This window comes from Corvus cornix, chromosome 1 (assembly GCF_000738735.6).
Source record: "Corvus cornix cornix isolate S_Up_H32 chromosome 1, ASM73873v5, whole genome shotgun sequence".
Lineage (NCBI taxonomy): Eukaryota > Metazoa > Chordata > Aves > Passeriformes > Corvidae > Corvus > Corvus cornix.
In genome coordinates this window covers 7928044-7953145 of record NC_046332.1, presented here as the reverse complement: position 1 = coordinate 7953145, position 25102 = coordinate 7928044, and the positions used below count along the sequence as shown (strand labels likewise).

At 36.5% G+C, this 25102-nt stretch overlaps 1 protein-coding gene across 2 annotated transcripts in view; it reads right to left on the bottom strand.

Moving 5' to 3' along the window:
- Positions 1-595: 595 nt before the first annotated feature.
- Positions 596-25102, bottom strand: part of GBE1 (1,4-alpha-glucan branching enzyme 1) — a 143417-nt gene continuing 118910 nt past the window's right edge. Inside the window, exons 13-17 of one of the 2 annotated variants that reach the window (XM_039556091.1) lie at positions 20432-20616; positions 19200-19330; positions 12242-12359; positions 10419-10466; positions 596-2619 (exon numbers count right to left, since the gene is read on the bottom strand). In XM_039556091.1, the coding sequence (XP_039412025.1) occupies positions 2563-2619; positions 10419-10466; positions 12242-12359; positions 19200-19330; positions 20432-20616 (539 nt within the window). In that variant the 3' untranslated portion in view covers positions 596-2562. The remainder of the gene's footprint in view (positions 2620-10418; positions 10467-12241; positions 12360-19199; positions 19331-20431; positions 20617-25102) is intronic. The other variant, XM_039556094.1, reaches the window with a different exon arrangement.

Below are 25102 nucleotides of genomic sequence, written 5' to 3'. Positions count from 1 at the left end.
GTGCCCTGGGATAAATCACCACAGACCACTTCATTTACTTCTGTGACAGAACTAAGGAGTGCTGATTTGAGGTGTGGCCAAGCAAAAAAGCTCTGGAGCTCCTGTGCTTCTCAGAGTGTGTCAGGCTTCAACCAGACATGGTGACAGCCTCAGAACATGACCGTAAGGAGGAGCCTTGGTTGCAATCAGAGTGTCACTAGAAGGAAGGTGAAAGCTTAATTTCTCTTCATAATCCATCAAAATTCAAACAGCAGGAGGAAGAAATTGGCTTTCCAGGGGTATTGCAAGGGAAAATTTTCCAGCCTTGCAAGACAGGCAGTAGCACTCTCACAAATGCAGAGGTGGGCTCCAAAAAACCCTAATTATTATGCTTTCTGTAGTTGCATGTTTACCTTGCAAATTTTGTGGTTCATTTTTACTAATCTATCACTATGTTAAAGAAAATATGCATAGGAAAAAATATTCTACCAATCTCATTATGATTTTTTTTTTGACCAAGACAAGTCCCTGATTTCAGGATGGGGCAAAATGTAATCTTTCAGTGTTAAGACCACTGTAAAATCGTTTTACAATGCAAGGAATGAAACCATATATGTATTTGTTTTCTCCTCCTCAGAGTTTATTTTGCATGTAATTTTACAGTTTTTACTTCACATCATACATTTATTCCTTCTCTTGGAAAAAGTTTTGACACAGACGCTTGCCTTGCATTACATTTTGAAACCTGGAACTGGTGCCAGTAAAAAAAAAAACAAACAAAAAAAAAAAAACAAACCACCCTATAAAACATATTAGATCAATACAATGTAAATATAACATGTATTAGAAGTTGCTCGTTATTTCACTACAAGGAAAACAATCTGGGAAAAAAAAAAAGATAATCAGTTCCAGTTGCTAAAACAGTTCAGTATATTTTATTTAAAGTCATAGCGTAACAGGAATGCTTTTATTAGCCCACAACCAAACAATGATCAAACTGGTGTAGAGGAAAATGAAGCATGATCCTATGGTACTCAACTGCAATATAACATTCTCTGCCACACAGAACATATCAGACTGGGGATGTCCACAAAGTCTTCTCAGTGTGAACTCTGCAAAAGACTCTTTTCCATCATGCTGCATTATTCCATCCCTTATTTTGCTTAGGAAGTAAGCCACAAGTAAGCATTCCAAGAACTGTGAATAGATTGTCAGTGTTGGCACCAACTCTTCAGTAGTTTACACAATGGTTCACAAAGGAAACTGGGTAAAATTATGACTTGGAAATGGTCACGGACATCTTCCTCTTTGGCTACTTTAAAAGTTAGAAAATTCAGATTTGTACAAAAGACATTCATTTCAGAACCAATTCAAATATGTTTTTAAATAAATGGAACAAAATAAAGCATGTCTCGTTAATTTGGTATTAATTTTCCAGAATACTCTGCAATACATTTTCAAATATACAAAATCTTACTCTTTACAAAAAAGTTGTAGCTCGTGAAGGAACTCACTTGAATTATCTTAGCAGCACTCCAATAATTAACTATCTTAATTTTAATCAAAAAAAACCACCTTAGTTTGATCACTGTATTTTGAGACTGCTTCTTCATGAGAAGCAATGTTTCAAAAGTTATAAAAGTGCAAGAACATCATCATGTTCCAAGCTGAAAGGCAGCTTCTGGAAGTAGTGAAATCAGTACTGCAAGGTCCTGATGTCAGTGAAATAAATGCAGTGGGAAGAACTGCACTTTAAGTACCTCTTCCAGTGTGGTATTGTTGCATTAAGACCAAAACATGCTTCTCACTGAACATTTTAGTGATCTAAGTAGAAGAGTTGTGTGACTTTTGTCCAGCTGCAACAAGTGAGATGCTCAGACTAAGCGATTAGGTGGGAGCAGATAACCAGCACACACAATAGCATCAGCAGGCCACCACTCAACCGGCCCGCTCGTTTTGCTGGCCAGCATTTTTGTGCATTTTTAATTAAATAAAAAATGGCAAAGTACAAGACTCTCAGAGGACCTTCTCATCCTTTTGGATAAACATTTCTAATTCCATGTTAGACTTCATTGAAGAAGAGGAGCCTCAAATTAGGTCCCACAAACCGTTAAGGCTGCCTTTTAGCCAAAAACTTCTGTTTTATTTAAGCAAACTACTTACTTTTAGTAAGAAGCATTAATATATAATGAATATTTGAATTCACTATCAAAATGAGGATTATAAGAAATTACAAACTTTGGAGCAGGATCACTCTTATCATTCCTGATAAAGTTCTGTAAACAACATTTTAATTGAGAATACCTGCTGCTTTGCAACACCTTAAGTGTAATTTTGTACTACTAGAACTACAAACCCAACGTTTTCCTTTCTGCCTCTTTGTAAAGCTTCCTCAAAAGAGGGTCTAGCAAGTCAAGAGCTCTGCAATTACATGTGAATATTAATCTTACATTTTAAACACCTAATATTACTATACTCAGTCTCAGAAAGCCTCCTTAGAGCAAGTTTTGTTATACTTAGTACTAGTACAGTGTATCAGCACTTCTTGGTGACTTGCTTCCTTGGTGGTAGTTACAGAGAACTTCACTTTGGGATATCCGTGTTCTGAAGCACAAGAGCCACTCTGCTTGGAATGTACACCTGGGAAAAACGTGACAAGAACAAGAACAGCTGAAAAACCCAGAAACCTTACAGGACCCAACTTCTTAATAACAGCATTTGGAAAAAATCCCCATATTTTAACTGTTAAAAATCTTTCATTTGTGCAGTGTTTTGGGTCATAAATATAATATTTAAAGTATGATTATTGACTGCTTAGTCCCTAGCACTGGAATTACACAAGATAAAAATTTAAAAGGCAGACTGATTACAATCTATTTTCAATCTCTTTTCTACTTTTTTTTTTTTTTTTTTAAATATCTCATCATGATATATTTTAGGTGGCTACCAGGAGAGGGCCTCATATGACTTACAACGACCAGTTTCAGAAACCTGAGGACATCTAGGTCAACAGACTGGTCAATGATAAATGACAAAGTTTTGCAACTCCCTTCTGCTGTGAATTACAGTTGTCCCAAGGCCTGTGATGTCATTTGCTACAGGTAAATACCAGCAATATGACACAGCAGCATATTGTTCACACTCTTGGCATGTCTATGGAATGTCAGTGTCTGAGCAATAAAACTCACTCTCAAGATTGGACAGAATCAAAATTAACCATGTAAATGATCGCATTTGTCTTCCCCTTTTTTCCCTGCATACCACAAAAATAACACATATAATCAAAAGAGTCCTCATAGATCACAAAATGTGGCGATGTATTTTTCACGGCATTCCTTCCAAGCTGAGCGGTCACCATCAGCAAACAAGACCGATATGTGCTATCCACCAATTACCTTGATACACGGTACTCCATCAATTGTCAGGTCTATGAATGTGTTTTCTGAACAAGTCAATAAAAATGCAATTATAAAAGGTAACACAAGATTGAAGATTATTGGCTTCAGTCTGACAACGTCCTCTTTTAGACTATCCTTCACCTCTGTGGAATGTCTAATATTCTGCAATTTCGACTGCGTTATCTGCTAACGAGAGCCTGATGGCATGAAAGGCTTTCATTGTTTTCAAAACAGAGTAAAGCAATAAAGGAAAGAGCTTTAGGAAAAGGAGAAAAAGGGAAAGAACAGCTGATCTTCACTGAACCAGACAGAACTGTGTCCAATGCTACTTGAAAGGCAGTGAACATAATGATTTCCCCTAAGGTTTCTGTGATAAATAGCTTCTATAAACCTGTGCAGGAGAGGAAACACTTAATGAAGTCAACTACCTCAAAACATATAGATAAAGGAGAGATTTTGAAGTTGTGTACTGAGAAATTCATCGCTCTGGGTTTGGATGATGAAGTGAGAAAGGAGAAGGAACAAACAGAAATAAGTTTTCTAAGAAAGAATTTGTAAAATGTTACTTCAGTTAAGAGAATAAAAATTAACGTTAACAGAGGACACAGCAATTCTCAGTTATATTCTGGTCAATAATGTGTCAGATCCTAGGAGGAGTAAATTAGCCCAATTCCTTTAAAGTCAATTTACATCATCTGAGAATCTGAGAGCAGTGTGGATCATCCAGCTCCAACCACTTCACCGACAATCAGGATTTTAAAACTGGTTTAAGCACAATTTCAGAATTTGTGCAGATGATTGTATTTAAACTAATGACAGATGTGTTTTCCATTTGCTGTGAAGAGAAGTATCTGCCAGCTTATTACTTTAGTCACATACTTTGTCCTTACCTAGGGAAATTAAATATGCATTTTAGAGTTTTTCATGTTGGTGGGCTTCTTGCTAAACCATAGAAAAGCCACATATGGCACTATCTCCTAATCTTATTTCATTGGTCAGTGTAACCACCTCCAAGGCTATTTGCTACAAAAAGCAACAATTAAGGCATGAACAATGAAAAAAATACCAATTGTTGATTAAACATATTAATAATTACAAATAAGATTACTAATTATTCATTCCACTGGTGTACAATTTTTTTAAAAGGAAAAGTACTATACAAGTATTAGATAATACTTGTTACAAATACATAAGTAGTATTCCTTTCCCCCAGTCCAACAATATTTCCAGAAATACTATGTTCTGTGTGCTGTGGCTTTGTTACTTGTTCCAACAGACAGAACTCAGAACATTTGTGTGATGGACTGAGGAAGAAAAATGTGACCAGCGAGGTTGGGAAGATCACTCGTCTTTCCTGAGGTAAGGTGCAAACTGGAAGATTATATGCCCAGGATCCCAGCAGGGTTTTCAGCCCAGATTTCTCACCTCCACTCCTCCTTCTGATAGCCTGAACCACAGAACTTACTCAGCCTTTTCACTCCAATATTATTCCTTTTCTTTCAGCCCCTTTCACCTGAATTACCACTCTCGTAGTAACATATCCCCTTAACTTAAATTTATTTTCTCCATATTTTTCCTGACTGTACTGACTGTTTCAAGCCATTGTACCAAGTTGACTGTGCTCCAAGCATATCCTTCAATCTGCCACTAAATGACACGATTAAAAAAGCCAGGAATCCACTGCTGACAGGATAAGTTGAAATGCAAGCGTTTTATTGTATGTTTGAGACCAGACACCTTCAAATATATAAAAGTATGGACAATCCTTAGCTCTAGATATGTCTGGATTGGACCTTCAACATTCAATTGATCAATGGTTCACTCCAATTCAGTGTCACCTACAACTGTGCTCTGTCTCATCATGCTGGTCACTGCTCAAGAGTCCAAACAGTATCAGTATCCTCGATACCAAACAGCAGCTGGACACTGGGCCTCTGATTGCTGGCATTGCAGTGGCCCAGCCAAACCCAGTGACCCAACAATCTTATCCAGCCCTGTAGATCCTCAGCTCTTAGGCAGGAATGTTGCAGGAGACCAGGTTGAAAGTCTTACTGAACTGACTGGAGTAACCTTGTGCATACAGCTTGAGTCATTTCATCAAGACAGCAATCAGGCTGACCGTGCATGTTCTGACTTTGCTAAATCCAGGATGGCTTTCTGACTGACCCATCTCATGTAACCCACTTGCCTGGACAGAGATTCCAAGAGGAGGTGGTTCTTGACTTCTTGAGGAACTTCCCTACAGACCCCTCAGCCTTCCTTTTCAGCCTTAGTTCAGTTGTCAGAAATTTCCCCTGGCCACTATGATTTTTCTCAGACAATAGCCTTGCAATCACATCACTGAAATCATCCAAGCCTCTGGGTGTATCTCACTTATATACAGCATCTTTAACCTATTGCTCTGCCACTTTATTTTCAGTGGTGCACTGTCACACAGAAAGGGTCTGAAAGCAGGCTTTGCCCTTGGAGTCAGAGCCGAAAAAAGGCACTGACTACTCCTGTATTGTCCATATTGTCCATCAAAGTTTTGAGTCTTCCCTTTGTCAAGGGACTTGCCTTTTTTTTTCTTAAGGTGCTCTTCCAATCAGTGGATTTGCAAAATCACCTTCTTGCCCTTCTTCATTATATATATAGTATACAGCCTGAGATATATAGCTATCTATAAATAGACAAGTATACTGAAAGTACAAAGAGATTTCCTGATTAAAACCATCACAGGAAACCTAGGTATTCATCAGCAAAAAACATTATCAGAGATATGCAATTTTTTATTTTTTCCATATCCTGGGAAGCGTGTCTCAGAAGTTTATTCTTTCATATACTGTTGCTGAATTATATACTTTCAATTACCAGCTTCAGTTCTATTGATCTCTGTTCTTTTAACCTGCTTTTTCTGATCTCAAGTTTTATCCCATTCCTGTCTCCTTCACCATTTCCCAAGGCTCACTTGATGAACATGGACAGAAGTGAAAACCCAAAGAACAGAACACTAAAGAGAATTTATTCATAGCTAACCCACATCTTGATTCGCATCAATCAAATCACCATCAGAGTCTCTCTTCTGGGTCAAGCTTTCTGCTCATCCTGAACACCCTTTCCAGCCACTTCCTCCCTTCCAGGCTCACCCATGCTGGAAAGGCCCTCAGGAGACCCAAACTCCCTGCTTTCAGCAGGGTGAGCTCTGAGGTCAGACCAGGTTATTCATGTCTTTAGATCTCAGCAAATTGTCCCTCTGCTCTCTATACCAATTGCTAACTCACAACCTCGAGCCCTCTAAGGTTCACACAAACTCCACTACTTTAGGAAGCCATCAAGACATCTAAAAAGACACTCAGGAAGGTTCATGAGGCCTTTTCCGATGGGGGAGTGTAACATGGGAACTGGAGACATCAAATCTGTTTGAGACAGGATGACTCAGCTGCAAAGACAGTTTTTGACAAAGTTAACTTTCAAACATTTAGTCATAAAATATCACTGAAAGTCTTTTTATTCTCAATTTGGCAGGAATGGAGTAACTGCTGTTACTTCATCAGCAGATGTGCTAACAAAGAAGATGGTGGGGGACAGGAATCTTGTTTATAAATCAAATACAAAACAGGTTTTTGTTAGCACCTTTGACCTTTTTATACTGCATGTCAATATGAGGCAGTTACACTGTCTGCAACGAGGCAAGTCCCACACAGATGAAGGCTTCTGGCATTCAAACAGTATCTCTAGTAAAGAGACAAAAAAAAAAAAAAAAAAGGAGATTTTTTTAAAGCCAACTGCTTTGCCACCAACACACATGGAGTTCTGTCACGATCATAGTCTATTCATGATGGCTATCTCACAAACAGGGAAAAAACAACTGGTACTACTACTGGCCAGGAATGCAAGATGTTTTCAGCCAAACACTTACTCCTTATACGTTTTTTCCTATGAATATCCAGATAACTTCAAGGAAAAAAAAAGACATTAAAAGAGTTAAGAAGAGTACAGGAATTCTACATGTAGGAAGCACCTGTGAACAGCAGCAGCTACAAGCAGAAATATCACCTTATATATTCCAGGAGAGGACTAAAATACTCAGCAATCTCCAAATGTATCTAAAAACCCACAAGCAAGAGATTCTGCAAATGACAACTGCTACTTTCAGATCTGTCAGACTAATTCAGTACCAGGTGCAAGCACAACTGAAATTGGCTGGAACTGCAATGAACTACTCTTCATCTGACTTTCAGGACTGGAAAACACCAAGCCCTAAAAATAATTTCAAGGTCATTTTGTAACAGATGGGAGAATTACTAGAACTCAGAGCTAGATCAGGCACTGCAGAAAAATACTCAGTAGCACATATTGCAGCTGGTAGATGCAGAAGGCAATGTCACAAGAGTCTGTGCCAACATTATCCCAAACTTTTAATTAAAATGAGGGCTTTAGACAATCTCCTGTCCCTGTATCACCACTAATTGTCACACACGGACACTATTCTGAGAATATAATTAACCATCAAAGAATAAAATAGATGATAGCTCTTCCTTTCTGACTATAATTTACTATACAAAACCTCACACATTTTGGTTTTCATTTTGCTAGATATTGCACATGACAAAGAAGGTACGCTTAAAAGAATGTGAAGTTCTGCCTTCCAATTTGTTTTTCAATTTACAGCTATACAGCATGAATATGCAGAAAATAATTTCTTAGACTGTCTTGCTTCATTTATGCAAAAGAAGTCCATATATTGCACAGGGTGTGTCTCAAAATTGCTCCTGTATTATCTTCGCACTCTTCTTTCACATTGACAAAAAGTACTCTAAAAGAGATGGCAAAACCCCCTGAAAAACAAGTAGACTGAGAAGGAAGATAGGATAAAACAAAATTACTGACAGAGTAACTTTGGAAGCATTACATTTGCTGGTGGTTTTAAGAAGTCAAACAACCAATGAAGATGAACAAATGCATTTAGAAGTCTTAATCATCAAGAGCTAAAAATCAAAAAGACCTTTCTGGTATTAAATTCTGACTGATTCACCTCGTTTGAACAGTTAACTACAAATGTTCTTTCATTTAATCTGTATATCTGTGCATGCCAGGGGAGACAACAGTTAAAGATTACATCAGTCCCTTAAAATTCCATACATAAATCCTTATCATGAAAGTTATTTAAATGAGTATTTTCAAAGCTAAGGTCACTAAAAGCTTTTAGATCATTTCAGTCTATGGGAGTATTTTAATTTGTCCACAGACTCAAGGAAGCAGGAAGTTGCACTTTGACATTGAATAGTATACATTGAGGTCAAGGTTAAAAACCCAAGCCTATAATAAGGATATTCTTAAAATAAACTACATAATTTCACTTTCATTTAATGTGAAAAGATTATGTCACTGAATGCCAAAAATAGAGAATCAGAAAAAAGACAGCACTGGGGACAACAGAAAAGGAATACTCTGACATCTATTTATTTTTTTAACTAATTGGAATGAACTACAGAAAAAGTAAATCTATGGAAGTTGAAATATGTTAAGCAATTATATTTCACAATAAATCATATACTACTTTTCCAATGACACAACATCCTCTGCAATATTCCACTTAGCCTTATTACTCAGTTCTGTTGGTGCACAAAGTATAACCCCCCTCCATTTTCATATAAATCCAAACTTTTGCTGGGGTACAAAAAATTTAGTAGGACACTTATTGATAGCTAGCTCTTTCCTACAGTAAAATTCAGTCAAGTTGGATACCTTAGAAAAGACCAACAAAACATTTTGAGTGACATGTTATTAAAATATTATACTACTTCTTCCCCCTGCCCCACACCTAAATTTCACATCCAACCACAAAAGCCAAATTCGTTACCAACAAATGAATTAATCCCTAAAGGGACACTAAGATCTGGCAGGGGTTGAAATGTGTGTGCAGCACTTAATTTACATCTTGCAAAGAGATGATGAGACATAAGCAAGACTAAAGGTTTGTAGAAGCATTGAAAAAGCACACATCTTTTATAAAGCATACCCCAAAAAAGACAAGTATGAGAATACCACAGTGGAATTGTAAACAGAAATGAAGCTGTGGTAAAAAGTGACAAAATGGTTCACAGCTCGTTATTAGAAAGTTTGATTACATGGAATGTTATGTACATTTCATATATTTGTTAACAATCCATTATAAAAAAGCAGTGAAATGGAAAAATTAGTACAATTATTTAAATAAGTCATATTACAAAGGAAATTTCTGTGCACTTTCTATGGCATTTTCAGGGTGTTTCTGATGATTTTGAATTCTGGCCCTCTAATAGCTTTACTAAACAAGCCTGAAAATTGTACAGTGAAATGCTCAGCAGCACTTACAAAGCTTCATCTTCTTCCAGGATTCTTTGCTACAGGAATTTCATATCTCCCTTCTTCTCATTTTGATATGCCATCTTGAATATTTCTTTTATTAGGTGATTTTTTTAGAATGAATCATGTCACATTTAATCTTTTATTTTTGTAACGCATTTGGGTGCTATTTAAGCTTGACTTGAGAAGCAGAATTATTGCATGTGATTTCATTTTGTCACGACCCTCTGGGCATGTTTTGCTGACAATGTTTACTCATACACCTTAAGGGAGGTGCATCTGTCATTAAAAAACTACCTCCTTGAAGTTTGTGGTGGAGGAGGAACTAAAATTTTTGAAAGAACAAACTTAAGTCTCATGCATTATGAAAAGAGAATAAAATAATTATTAAATGGCAGGAAAATAACTTTTATGAGTTTATCAGGGTGGCATCATACATTACTTGAAAAGAAATCTGATGGGAAGACTTTTGAGTTGGATTTTAGAAACTGCAATTAAGCCTAAAGAAACACCTAAACAGGACAAATTACCCAATAACTTCAATGTAAATTGCTATTTAAAATAAAACATCTTTGTTTTACTGCAAAATAGCAGCTGGAGGCATTTACTGTAACTTCTGTTCTTCCTTACATGAAGATCTATTTGCTGAATTTAGGTTTTCCAGGTTTTTTTCCCCAGTTACTTTTACTCGGTGTCCTTTCACTGGTATTTTACCTTTATTTGGTGCATGGGGCATCCTCTGGGGGGTTGGCTGAAGGTGGTCTGTGAATTGTGAATATGAAGGACGTGAGAGAAAGTTTACCTGACCCACGCTGCTGGGTTTCTTTCTTACCTAGAGGTGCCATTGCCATGCCACAGCTTATGCTGCACAAGTGCATTTGCTGCTGTGTTTGCCACATGCCTTATCTTCCACATGCTCCTAACAAACAGCAGCTTCACATTCTGTCATTCTTTTTTCTGCCTTGGATGGCTTGCACTCACCATCAAACGGACCAAATGTGAAATATACATTCCGAATTACAGTTAGTTGGCTTGCAAAAGTTAGTGATAGATAATTAAGATACTCTCCAATCACCTAGGCAATGTATTTGAATTGGGCACACGAAGCAAGAATTCTGGAAGCATTACTTTGCTACATAACCTTCAGGAATGAAATCCTAGACCTTTCATTTCAAATTAGCACAAATACTTACCCACATTATGAGGACATTGTCACATGCAGATACTTTAAAAAAAACCCCACAAAAAACCATTCCTAAGATCCTTTACATCAAGCACAACGAAAGCGCAAAAATTTTTTATGTAATGAAATTATTTTAAATCAGGCAAATGAAAGAAATGCCAATACTCTGGATACAGTGAAAGAAAGAGAGGGAGAGATTAGAAGTGACAATCATTCTCAGGAGTTTAGATCTCATGAGAAAAGTTTAGATGTGACATTAGAAATTCATGTTCCGTTCTGCCATGGAAGAGGAGTGGCCCACACAAATCAGTGCAAATGCTCCATTTTGCAGGCTCTTAAGGTTACAAGTGTAACTTATTTGCAGGTGTTCATGTGTACCAATACACCTGTGCATAGAGACACATACCCCTCACCCACACAAATGTTTTAAGTATAAAAATCTACTCAGCAATATAAGTGTTTCGAGAATTTTTTCAGTGAACTCTTGCCTTAATTCTCAGCCTTTTTGAATCTTATTTTCTTGTGCTTGTGAGCATACAGACATATGTGAATGCATAAAGAATGGGAAATATGTGCACATATATATGTATACATAAAGAATGGGGAAAATATAGTATTCAAATTGCTAATTGTAATGATTCTGATTTCAAGAGCAATTAAGAAAGGTAGAGTTTTATTAGTGACCACCTCAGCTAACAGAAATTGTATGCAAGGATATGTCTCCCAATTCATCTCAGGTGATTTGTTGGAAAGTCTTTGTCCATTACTCATACCACTTTAGAGATCTTTGAAATTCTTGATGTGAACAGAGAAATTCTGTTCCATTTGGCAAAGTTTTTCTGTAAACTGAGTCGGAAAAAGCTAGTTGGCAAATGCATGATTTGCTGTAATTCTTAGAGTTAAGCACATGATTTTAAGACAGCAAACCAAGATTCAGTTTCTGCAGAGCTTCAAACAAAGCAAGCATGAAGATGGAGTTTCTCAGACATGAATATAAAGCAAATTATAATATCAAGAATAGTAACTCAAAAGCATATTAGTAGGTTTTCATGCATGTTGGCAAGGAACACTGTGCGCCAGACACTGCAAAAGTGCATGGAAATATAAAAGTAAGGTTGAAAGAGAAAAATTAGTTAACATTATTGGTTAAAATCAAATCATAATGTTATTATCTCTACTGTATTTAGACAAAGGTTAATTTCAGGAAATAAATTAAAATTTCCCCCTCTCCCAGATACTAAAATAGACTCCATATTTGCCCAAAGAATTGCAAGACTTACACAGATTAAAGTAGAATTTAAAAAAGCAAACAAACCCCCTCCAAACAAACAAACACCCCAAACAATTTACTTACCATAATTGAATTAGGTCGATAATTGTGAGGATATTCTTCAGAGAAGTACTCTGTATTGTGGTCCAGCCTTTGATGCCCTCCATATTCTCCAGCATCAGAATCCAGAAGGATTTTATACTTAAAGGCAACTGTTAAGGAACTGTGCCAAATTACTCTTAAACAGGAAAGAAATCAAAGCAAAAAATCTAGAACTGCAGGAATGGAAGCATGCTGATATATTCAATATAAAGCAAAAATCATAACAAACCTAAGAGTGGAAAACCATTCAGAACACATAGAAGTCATATGAAGTTTTGTCCTGAAAATTTAACTTTAGCATAGTGACTCCTATGAAAGAGAGTACCTGCCAGTGTCTTCTGCAATCTGCCATGAATAATAAGTTTATTACATTACATCAGATATGCACAGCACTTCAGGTGACAAACTAGACTAAAAATGTACCACTAAACAAAAGGATGCATTTGAATTGCATTTAAGAAGTAACATAATTGTGACCATCAAAATCCATCGGTATTTAGCAATATTTTACAGTCTGTCAGAATCTGACCAAGTGTCAATGAGAAAAGCATGTAATTTTACAGAAGAAAACCCCACAACTCCTTTGAGAGTCTTCTGAAAAAAAAAGTTTGAATTATTACAGCACAGAGGAACAAAAGAAAGAATATATTCTAAGAGAAGTCTTTTTAAGAGACAAACATTCTGACTGGAGTTGTTAAAATGGGTTGAATTATTTAACAAAGTGTAGCAATGAGTTGGAATACCTGTAGTTACTTAAAAGGATTCTAACTGATTAAGTGAAAAATAAAAGATAAAGTTGAAACAATAAAGTCAGAAAACATAAGGAAATAAATGGGGAAATAGAGATCTAACTCATGTTCAAAAGTCAATTTTTTCTTATATGAGACAAAACCAAATAGAATATTTTAATTTTTTTATTATTTCAGTACCTTGTATTTTCTTGATTGGACATAATTAAAGCATCTTTTTCCCTCCTGAAATTACAACAGAAAGCAATCCCCATTGCCCACCACCCAAAAAAGAGAGGGAAATAACAGTGCTCTATAACCCACAATCTGCTTCCTCTATTCTAAGCTGTGGAAGAATCTTATTTTCCTAGAGCTTGTATTTAATAGGATTAGGGATGAGTGAAGCAACACTCTTTCAAAAAAGTCAGTGGTTCTCAAGCTGTTCTTGGGCTTCTGTGTTTGCTCAACCTTTTGAAAACAGGCCTGCTCAAAACCTGAAGGATTGTGATATAAACAGAATTGTTTTCAAGTCTCTTTACACAGTTCCATCAGATGAGCTGGAAAATTTCCCAACCACCAGCCTTATTGATTGAAATCTCTAGTGACAAGGAAGGCTGAAGCATGACATCACACAGAAGTAACCACAAATTTCCTCTGAGACACTTCAGTCTAGAAGATTGCAATGAAGAAAAGTAAATGCACATGAGGAAAAGAGCAAAGCTGTCAATTATCTCCCAAACCACGAATGGTAACTAATCCCTTCCCCACAAGTGTTTGCAGCAAAATGAAGGAATGGTCCAAAACTGCCAAGCTAGTTGTTGAGTTCTACAGGGCAGGTGCCCAAAGATCCTCATGCTTGTTATCTTTCCTTATTAAAAAAAAAAAAAAAAATTTGGAAAATTATACTTTGCCAGCTTCAGTCCTCAAAGGCCTTCATGTGCACACCACACACACCTCTCCCCTCCTTTATCTTATAAACACGTTCAAATTACCATCCATTTGTTGTCATGTACAACAAGCAAAGCCACAAAAATACAAGATCTAGTCACTCTTCAGTGTCCTTTCAGCAGCAGCAATGTCTGCTACTGTTCCACTACATTTTTTATTAACATGGCAGGAGAATGTCTCCATGGAGCATTTCACGGCTTGCATCTGTGATCTACACTACACATTACATTTAATAAGTTATCAATGTTGTTGAAAGTCCTTACATGTTTAATGATTCCCTTAAAACTATTTACAGCAAATGCCATCGTTATGGCCATGCTGTTTTAAAAACAATTCATAAAATTACGTCTGTATTGCCAGAGAGCACTGCTGAAGTTAATATCACCATGTCTTCACACATATATAGCCTATTTTGTGTAAATACTGTTAACCAGATCCTGAATAATGGGGTCACAAAAGAATTTTAAGATCTTAACAAATTAGATATTTGGCTGGGAAAAATAACTGGTTTGGTAAACATGTGCATTTGCCTTCCAACTTAAAGCCTCACAAAAAAGTCAGTTTTCACATTTCAGAATTTTTCAGGCATCTAGTTCTCTGAAGATTACTTTCACAAAAATGTTAAACAACAGATGTACATTTTAACTAAGTACATAATAGAAGGATTTTTTTATGCAGTGAGGTCTCTTTTGTTTTAGTGACAGTGTTGGAAATACTAGCCTGTATTCTCACTGGAAAAAAAAAACCTGAAAAAACCAAACTGATTTCTGTTCAGTTTGGTGCTCCAACTAAACTTCCTACCCACTACAAGGGAGGAGAGCAGCAAAAGCAATGAACCCTTGTATAGATAGAGCCGAAAATGGAAAAACTGACACATTATCTACCATATTAATTACTGAATTACTGTGCTTTCACAATGTTTTGAAATACATACTTTAACACAATTTTTAAATTTAATCTTCTACATGTTTAGTGACACATTTGCAAAGTAAATGCAAATCATACAATAGGATAATTCGTATTTTTTCCAACACTTACTGCTGATAAAAGAATCAAAGTGGTGCTTGTGGGGGTGATAGAGTCTAAAGTGATTTGGCCATTTTGTTTTTAATAATTCTTGAATTTCACTGAAAAACTAGCATAAATAATTTCAAGATGAAGGGTACCACTGTTGCTCCTCTCCACACACTGTTAATTTTGAAGACTCAGGATTCAACCTAGAAGTGACAAAAAGCATATGGAGAGTATTTGGCTAAATTTGGTAATGAAGTTAAACACCTTGGCCTGATAAAATTAAGCTCAGGATATTTCAATGACAGTTGAAGCCATTTAAGCACTCGACACATGCACAAGTACTGAGAGGGAGGCAGTACTGTCCCTTTTTGCTTCAGCCAAATATGATTTTTGTTTAAACCACATGTAAATTTAGAAATACATCAATTCATGTTGCTTGGTGATTATAAACATAAAATGCAGATTTACTTTTAAGCCAAGATAACAAACTTTGTTAAAAAAGGGGGGGAATACATACATATAGCTTCATTTTAATGAGACTTCCAACACAGACGAAAAATTATTTAACAAAATCAAGTGTGGAATCTCAAGGAAGGAAAAGGAGTCGTTTCCGAAATCTTTAAGCCCCTTTTCTGTTATTTCTCCATCCTTTCAGCCATGTTCCTTTTGAATAGAGGAAAGAAGGTTTCCATATTGAATTTTCACTGCAGACTGGCCTTGGAATCCAAGAACTATCCCACAGAAAGGCCTAGGTAGTATTAAAAACATAAAATCAGAAACTTATGAATGGTTTTCCTGTTAACATTCAAAGTTTTATCTACAACCAGAAAACTAGAGACAGCTGACCTAGATGTTGATTATTCAGCTACCTCAAAACTGAAGCAAATTAGGCAGAAATAATTTGTTAGTTCAAGCTGCCTTTCTCATGAAAAGGCTTCTGAAAGAGCATAATTTATGAAGTAAAATTCCAGCATAAGCACAGAAATGTTTTTTTCTTTTTCCTTCACATGACTCAGAAATCGGGCACTAGAATATACCACTCTGATACTTACACAGACTCCGTCTTCTCCCATGCAGATCAAAGATGCATTCCCACATTAGTATGCTATATTTCTTATTCACACCTATTAACCTTAAGTATCAACTACCTTGATGGAATTCAGTATTTGACTGATCCTAAATTAAGTCCTTTGTCTCAACGTGCCAGAATTCTACCAGGCAGGGACAGTTACACAACCGCACTTCAAAGCGGCGTCTTTGCCTCCAGCACTCGCATGCCACTGACTCATTTAAATGACCTTCCTTGTTCATTAGAAGCTCGAGGTGCACGCTGTAAATGTCAGAGAGCCTGAATTAATGTGGGGATTTTTTTTAAAAGTATGCTTTTGCAGCACTTTGATGACAATATTTGTGATTCCTCAGGTTGAATCTAGCTGTTTGCTTATGGACAACTCTGACTTCAAATCACAGAATATCCTGAGTTGGAAGAGAGACACTAGGATCCAAGTACAGCTCCTGGTCCAGCACAGGACAGCCCCAAGAATCACACTTGCCTGAAAGCACTGTCCAAATGCTCCTGATCTCTGTCAGGTTTGGTGCTGTGACCACTGCCCTGGGGAGCCTGGTCCAGTGACCAACCACCCTCTGGGTAAAGAACCTTTTCCTAATATCCAATCTAAATCTGACACAGCTTCATACCATCCCCTCAGACCCTGTCACTGCTCAACAGAGAGAAAAGATGAGTACCTGAATGTCCTTATGAACCCTAAATTCATGCCACTCTGGTATTCATTCAGTCTGGGACTACAATGCTTTGCAATACATGCTATGCAAAAATGGCAACATGTAAAACGAAGAAAGCACTCTTTCCCATGTCATTTTTTTCCTGCTTTAGGAGTATATGACAACATCAAATGTCAAAATACAAACAGAGATAAGCTAGCAGCAATTCATACTGCTCAGCATTTATGGACTCCCATGCTCACACATAAAATTAAGGTCTCATTCCTTGAATTCCTCACACCAAGGTACAGAATCTTAGGAGAACAAGTCGTACAACACAGCAACTGAATGTCAAGGAAAATAAGTCAAGAGTGAAGACTGAAGTATAAGGAGGAAGGAAAAACTGACCCCAAACCGACTGTGACTTTTCATATAGACATTGACTGGCTGAATATCCACAGAAAGACTTTCCAAACCAGGTGGGACCAGCAGAACTCTAATGTCTATTGCCTACAACTTCTCTTATAAAAGTAGAATTACCTTTGTTATGCTAACAGCCTATGAACACAGAACAGCTGAAAGAAGAATGACAATTTCAGTGAGTTCAGAACAGAGGACTCCCTACAAAAATGCAGGCCAGGCAGGAAGCTCTGTACCTTTAACATACCTGTTAACATATCTGAGAAGCTCTATATAAAAGAAGCTTATATATCACTACAATATACTGATAGGCCAAAGCTGTCCTTAATAAAGGCAAATTTAATGACAAGTGCTGTATGCACTCATTTGACTAGTTCAATCCACAAAACAAACTCAAACCTAAGCAGTGAAAGGATCATCCCATTTCCCACAATTCCCAGTATCATTCAGAAAAATGTTTAATTAAAAACCATTTAATCAATATATTACAGCAATTTGTCTCTTCTGGCTTATAACAGCAAAGGGTATCAAATTAAAAGTCCACTAACTTATCAAAAGAAACAAACTGACTAACAACAAACTTTTGCTTTTAGGTACTTCCTCTTCATGTCCAAGTTTCAAAGAGATCATAAAGAATTCCTTTTCAAGTGGAGAAGTTGTTCTGAGGATTTATTAGCAAGGTACCATACGTCCTAGTAATAGGACATACTTTTTTGAAGTCTTAGGTTAAATGGTTCCATTAAAAAACTATACATAAAATTCATGGTTCTAATAGCAGGAGAGAAGTTAGGAAAAAACCCTAATCAACATTAAAACACCTCAACATATTTAAAGAAAATAGATAAGGAAATTCCCCTAGATACTAAATAGCTTCTCTGCTCTTCTCTGGTGAGCTCTCCCTCCCACAAAGTACTGTGTGCAGCTCTGGGATCCTCAAGATAGGAAAGACATGAACCTGTTAGAGAGAGTCCAGAGAAGGCCATGAACGTGATTAGAGGGCTGTGAAGACTTAAAGAGTTGAGGTTGTTCAGCCTGAAGAAGAGAAGGCTCTGGGGAGACCTTACTGCAGCTTTCCAGTACCTGAACGGGGCCCAGAAGAAAGCTGGGGACAAACCTTTTATCAGGGCCTGTTGTGCTAGGACAAAGGGGAATGGTTTTAAACTGAAGGAGGGTCAATTCAGACTAAATATAAGAAAGAATTGTTTTACACTGAGGGTGGATAAACACTGGAACAGGTTGCTCAGGGAGGTGGTGGATGCTCCATTCCTGAATACATTCAAGGTCAGGCTGGACAAGCAACCTGATCTAGTTGAAGATAGCCCTGCTCACTGCAGGGACAAGATGGTGTTTAAAAAGTCCCTTCCAACCCAAACTATTCTACGATTCCGTGACTGAACTAAAGCAACTGAAATGCAGAATTACCCAGAATGGCTGATAAATAAAGAGTAGGCTAAAACTGGAACTTTAAACCATCAGCGCTTTAAACTGTCACAGTACAAGTCACTAAGCTGTGTTTGGCAAAGAAAGAAACTGAATTTGGGCAACTAAAATTCCTCCTGAAAATCAGCTTTAATTTTTGGAATCTCCCTCAACACTCAGAATTTGGACACAAATGCAAAACCAACCAATTATTTGAGTATTCATTTACTGCTCAGCTGATCTAAGAGCACATTCTCAGTCCACCCAGTTTTAAAGTAGAAATGTACAAATACAAACTTCCTGAAGAAGGTTTTCACTAATGCACTTTCCTGTGTGACTCCATGCACAGAATCATCCCACTGTAGTGGCTGTCTGTAGTTTATTTAGGAAGTGGGAGTTACTTGCTTTTTCATACCTCAACAGAATTCCAAAAAAACAAAGCATCACAAGCCTTTATATTGCAATTTTTTACTTTTGCTTTCTACGAACTTATCTCTTATGAAGGAAACAGATTTCTGAATTATCTTTTTGCTCTACACAAAGAATTAAAGCAAGATTATATTGGTGACAAATAAGTGATTTCTTACCTTTTAACTACAGGTTGTATTCATATTAGAAAAAAAAGAAATAAGATCAGCTTTCAACTTCTAAAATTTTCCTCACAAGCAAAACAGTATAGAAAAGGATATTTTCCTGGTGTTTCAATACCCACTCTGTAGTCCACATAACTTTGGTATGGATGGAAGTTGAAAATAAAAATGAGACCTGCTCTCTCAAATGCTATGACCTTATTGGATTCATGCTTTTCACTCACATAGGCCTAGGGGAAAAAAACAAATCAACACCTTAAAATATTTCATTTCTAACTAAATTAACAAAACCAAGAAAAACCCCACTGCTTCTGTACCTCATTTCAAGGAATATAGGTAAATATTCAAGTGACAGAGATAAAGGAATTAACATCCAAAATGAAATCGTTTATCTATGAAATGTCATATAAAGTTTTTGATTACTAAACTCTAGCTTACTTTTTATAAGGCAACGTAAAATTAAGGAGGTAGAACCCTGTTCAGCACAGAGCACTTGAAAAATTCTTGCTCAAAGACTGGTAACATGGTCTTTCCATCACACTTTCCTTTAGTAAAAAATGGATTTCTTTTTGTCAAATGAAATCTTCAACCTACTTGTTATGGGGATCTGCATCACATACACTGTTATTAACTTGGAAAATGAAGCACTGGATGTGGTTTTTTTGGTTGTGTTTTAGAAATCTGTGTAAGAACCAGGTTTGATAAGCCACATTAAACAGCTGCACATACCACCTTTGTTCTATTTGCTCAAGCCATTAATAAATAAGTAGATATCAATTTTTAAAAAAAATTTCTAAAGTGGATTATGACTAGTATGAAATAATTAAATACTGAGAAATGATAATAATTTAGCTTCTTTCATAAGAATTACAGTGTGATACTAGTGTAAAAAATGCAAATACAGAAGTGGCAGGCTGAGAACTGGGAAACTATAACTTACACTAGATTCTATTGAGAGTTTTTCCTCAGAAATGGAGTAATTGTCTTTATAAAGTGTAGTGTCAGAACAATTTATTCTTTTTGAAAGCAATTCTTGGATCGGATTACGGACAATTTTATAGTCTGCTTTATCCAATCCAAAGATACTAAATAAAAATAGGAAAAATAATAGGAAAAGACCATGCTATGAAGCTAAAACAAGACTGTTTCAGGTTTCTATTATCTGTGGAAGATATTTCAGTGCCATGTTTTGACAACTTGAAATACATGATGAGGCATTACACAGCGCACTATAGTGTTTAAAATTTCAGCATGCAAATTTGGGAATGTTGTTACTCTACACATGTACTCAACTGGTGACTAAAACTTACCACTTTGTATATACAGCTTACCTGGGGAGATGCAAGCCAGCCAAATCTTTCCTCCAATTTATTCATATCTCTATCAAAGGCATTTAGGAATTTATAGCGAAGAAGATCATCCTCAGTAAGATTAAACTGTCTTCTGGCATAGTGGTAGCTCTCATTATTCCCTATTCTGGGGAAGTCAAGCCATTCTGGATGTCCAAATTCATTACCTGTATTTAAAAATATTAAGGATCTGTGAAATCACATGCTAAGAATACACTAAGCCTGCAGAAGCAAAATATATTAATGTGCATTTCCTTTCTACAAGTTTTAAATTCCACAGAATCTGCTTCCATACATAAACCAGTCATTTTATTATTATGTCTCTCATTTATTAATACATCTCTCAGAACTTCCATTCATGTTAGCAAGTTTGTTTGGCCATTAAAACCACAAGAGCAAAATATCCATGGACTCCAGGGGAAGTACAAAGTGATGAAAGAATTGTAAACTCCATGCTATCATGCCATGCTTTAAAATTTCCCAAAAATATTTGTGTGTAGCTAAGTGCCATTATGTCTCAATTTGATTTTCTATAGTAGTAGCTTCACAAGTCTGCCAGTCTCAACCAGATTATCTAGCCCACAAAACTACTGAGCAGACTTCTCTTGAAGACAAAGAACAGGTTTATTCGGACTTGGATCACATTCAAAAAGAAGGAAAATGTTGACATTTAATCAAGAAAAAGTTTAGCTTCTCTTATGTAGAATTTCCAAAGCAAATCTCAGCTGTTAAAGCTAAAGATTCAAAGCAAGACCTCATTTGGGACTGAATATTTTGAGTGACTTTAATGTATCCAAAGTTTTCTTGGTTGATATACTGTCATTATTACAGTTTGAGACAACTCCAAATGCATTTAATAATTCTAACTCATGCTATGACCTGCTGTCCTGCAGACTCTCAGTCATTTTGGACTATTCATTTGATACAGGATTAAAGGGTATCAATTACCTTGCAAGCTAAACACTCATTTCACAGGCCATGACAGTTGATTCATGACAAACATTTCACAGATTAGACACACCCCACTCACCATAAACGTGTACCTGGAAATATGTATAGAAAGTAACATGATGAAACTTAAGAGGCCTTGTACCAAAACAAAAAAAAAAGAACAGAAAAAGAAAAATCCTCGCATTTCTACAAACTGTTACTCAGCTTTTTTCAATGAACTGGAGCTCTGTGGGCCAACAAAGGGCAGGGATACCCAGGGAAGACAAAAGATTCTTGGCTGGATACCCAGCATGTGCATCTACCACCCATCTGCTGGCCCACCTAGCTGGCACTGCCTAAAAGGCCTGGAGGATACAGGCAGCAGTGACAACTATGAACTTCAATTTGTGAAGTGATTTTTATAATTCCATGCTTCACAGGAACAAAGAAATGAACAGAGAATAAAAGACAAAAGCCTCATATATATTTAGGAGAATCCTTCAGAGTGGTATCCGCTTTGTAAACGAACTGACAAGTTGTAAATTAAATTTCCTATTCAAAAGCTAAACCACTAAATTTCATATTCAGCTCAAAAGTGGAGACAAATACAAAAGAATCAGAATCACAGCAGGACTTTCAAAATGACCTTGGAATAATGCTGGACTGAGCTCTTAAACTGTGCTAACAATACGGTTTGGAAAATGAGGAAAGCTATTGCTACAAAACAGACACTGTATCTAACCAAATTCAATATTCTCTGAAGAGCTAGGCAAGGTATTACCTTCTTTCATGATTTGCACACTATTGAAAAGATGAACTACATGAGATAGCTCAGCTAAAGACGGCAAAAAACATCAGAAAGTCAGAGATGATACATATCTTGAATTGATAGGCAAGGAAATCATACCTATTTGTTCAAGAAAAAAACAAAAATGGGGAAAATAAGCAATAGAAGATAGCAAATAAATTAGACTGAACTAGCCCATAATTTCCATGGACTATTTCACTGTAAGTAGAGCATGCTTCCTTCAGGTTTATAATGCATAACTCCCTCACGTCCACTTGCTTTGCCTATTTCCCCATCACAGTAACTAGTGCGGCTCCAGTGCTGTTTTGTGGTCTTGGCTTTTTGAAAAGAACAATATAAGTGGAGCAAAATACTCAAAGCAGTCCTAATTTCCTAACTATTACTAATGGCTATTAAGAAAAAAAGGGAATTTAGCACAGTGCAATTTGACAAAAGACTAAGATACTTTCTGTTGCCAAAAACACAAGCCAAGGTCTAAACACTGCATGTACTTTGACAGTCTGTGTCTATGAGCACCGTCTGGACAATATGCTCCTGTTGTTGTACTAGTTGCTTGACTGTAAAAGGGTCACTTGGTTTCTCTTTATAGGAAGAAAACTTGTTCATAAATTGTAACAGAATGAATTCAAGTAGTTTTGGTTAGGTTTTTAAACTGTGGTAAAGGGAAAAGAAAGTAATATTTAGGATGCATCTGCATCTTGTGATGCATTAAGGCCATGCATCCTATAAAAACCCCCACATCTAATACTATTTTTTTTTAATTGCTATTTTTTACTAGTTTAACTTCATAACAAATGACAGGAAGGACTAGGAAAGGAAAGGCACAGATAAGTGACCAACTCTTATTTCTAGAGATAACTACTGGTTCAGTAAGTGTGAAGCATGATCTGCCTCCTTCTCCATGTTACACTTCTCATCTCTGACAAGAATCAGCAACATTCACTTCTATGTTTAGAGGCTTTCACAACTATCAAGAAGAACTACCGGGATTCCTTTTCCTCCCATTACTTTGCTGTTTGTAAGTGTCCAAACTACAGATTGACAAGAAGCCAGCTGCCACAAATGATGCAAATCAAGACAATGGAACTAACACGGGGGAGGCAGAGAACACAGCTGAAATTAACTGAAGTTTTGATTAGAGAAACAAAACAAAGACAAATCCTTGAAGAGCAATGCATGCTAATTTTATCTAGGAATTAATTGAAGTTTGCTGTTTCCTGCATATTGTGCACACTGGACAACTTTATTATGTACAAGATTTCAAGATCACAATTCCAACAAATAAATTAACTTTCTACTACCATAATGAAAATGTATGTCACCCTTGTTTATGAGGCTAGAAATGCATTTACACCACAAAGGAGTTGGGCTGCTGTGGATTCTTTTGAAGTTGCACCCCACAGGTCATTAAAGTTTTCTTGATCTCTCTTCTTTAGACATCTTTAGTAGCAATTCTCTCTCAAAGAATAAGCAGAACTGAAGGGATATTTAAAAGATGGAGCAGGCAGTTTAAAGAGATTCCTGTTATTTGGAGTTGTTTGCATTTTGAATTACATATGACACTAAATACTTTAAAAATAGTTAAAACAAGTAGTTTATTTCATACAACAAAGGTAAGAAGTTTAATTAGGTGTATAAGGCTAAACAAGGTTTTAAATGATCTAAAACACTACGAAAAGTTCCTATTTAAAGCTGATGAGCTGGAGACTGGACACATTGGGACAAAATTCCAACAGCTTCACCTTAAAGTATATCTATCAATGTATGTGGAGTTACACCAATTTACAGAAGCCAGATAATTAAGTCATCCAGGAGCTGTAACTGGTTTGAATTTAATTTCAGTGCCTTTGTGAACGATGACGACAGTGCAACAATTTGCAGGCTACAAATAGAATCAATGTAAATCAGATCTAGATAGCATATGGTATTTATCATTATTTCAAACAATAAACACTTCAAACAATGAATCTTCATTTTCTCTCATTGCAAAGCTCTTGGGTGTTAAGTAATTCTGATACTCTGTATTTACTCATATTTGTACCAAATCTTCTTAACATTCATTACTACCAAACCCAAACAATAAACACTATACTGCCTCTGAATGATGAGAGAATGAGCCTCACTGTAAGCATTCCTTTAGTCTTGTAATCCACACAAAAATAAAGTGAAATTCCAAATGGACTCCTGAAACACCTGGGTTAGATGCCATGAAGACTTTAATATTTTTTTAATCCTCTAGCATTGTCATTCAATGACATATTGGGTCAGACAAGACTAACAAAACCAATTTAGGCAAATTATATTTTAACTTCTGCATAAAATCCAGGCTAGAGGAAATCTCTAGCATGAATTAATGGTAGAGAGGGCAATTGGTAAAGCCAGTTCTGTGAAAAACTGTATTTTTCTCCCATTTTCTGAAAATACCAGATATTGTCTCCTCCCAAATTATGAAAGATAAAAATCAGGATGAACACCATATTTGCTTTGCAGCTTGGATCTTCTGTATTTCCTAGGGGAGAAGGGAGGGAATACTTAACCTTCCCTGTATTAAAGGATTGAAGAATGCATCTCCTCTGGGGTGATACAGTCACAAGGAAACACAAGGATGCCTCCAATGTACCCAAGACACGGGAAAGGATTGAGTCCTTAAAATGCTTGCCCTAAATCACACAGGGACACAGTACTCTGTGCAGGGATACAGTTCCTGTTGCTTCTCTCCCATTCCCACTTCCCATCAAGGGTTGCTCTGTCTTCACTCATTTCCTACTGATGTTTAAAAGTTGGGAGTTACTGTACCACACAGTTTTATAACATTGATAAAATAGTTCCAGCTTCTTAAAGGAGATAATTTTTCAGTCGTTCCAACAAAAATGCCAACCATACCAAATGGCATTGCTCAGTTCTCAGATGTTGAA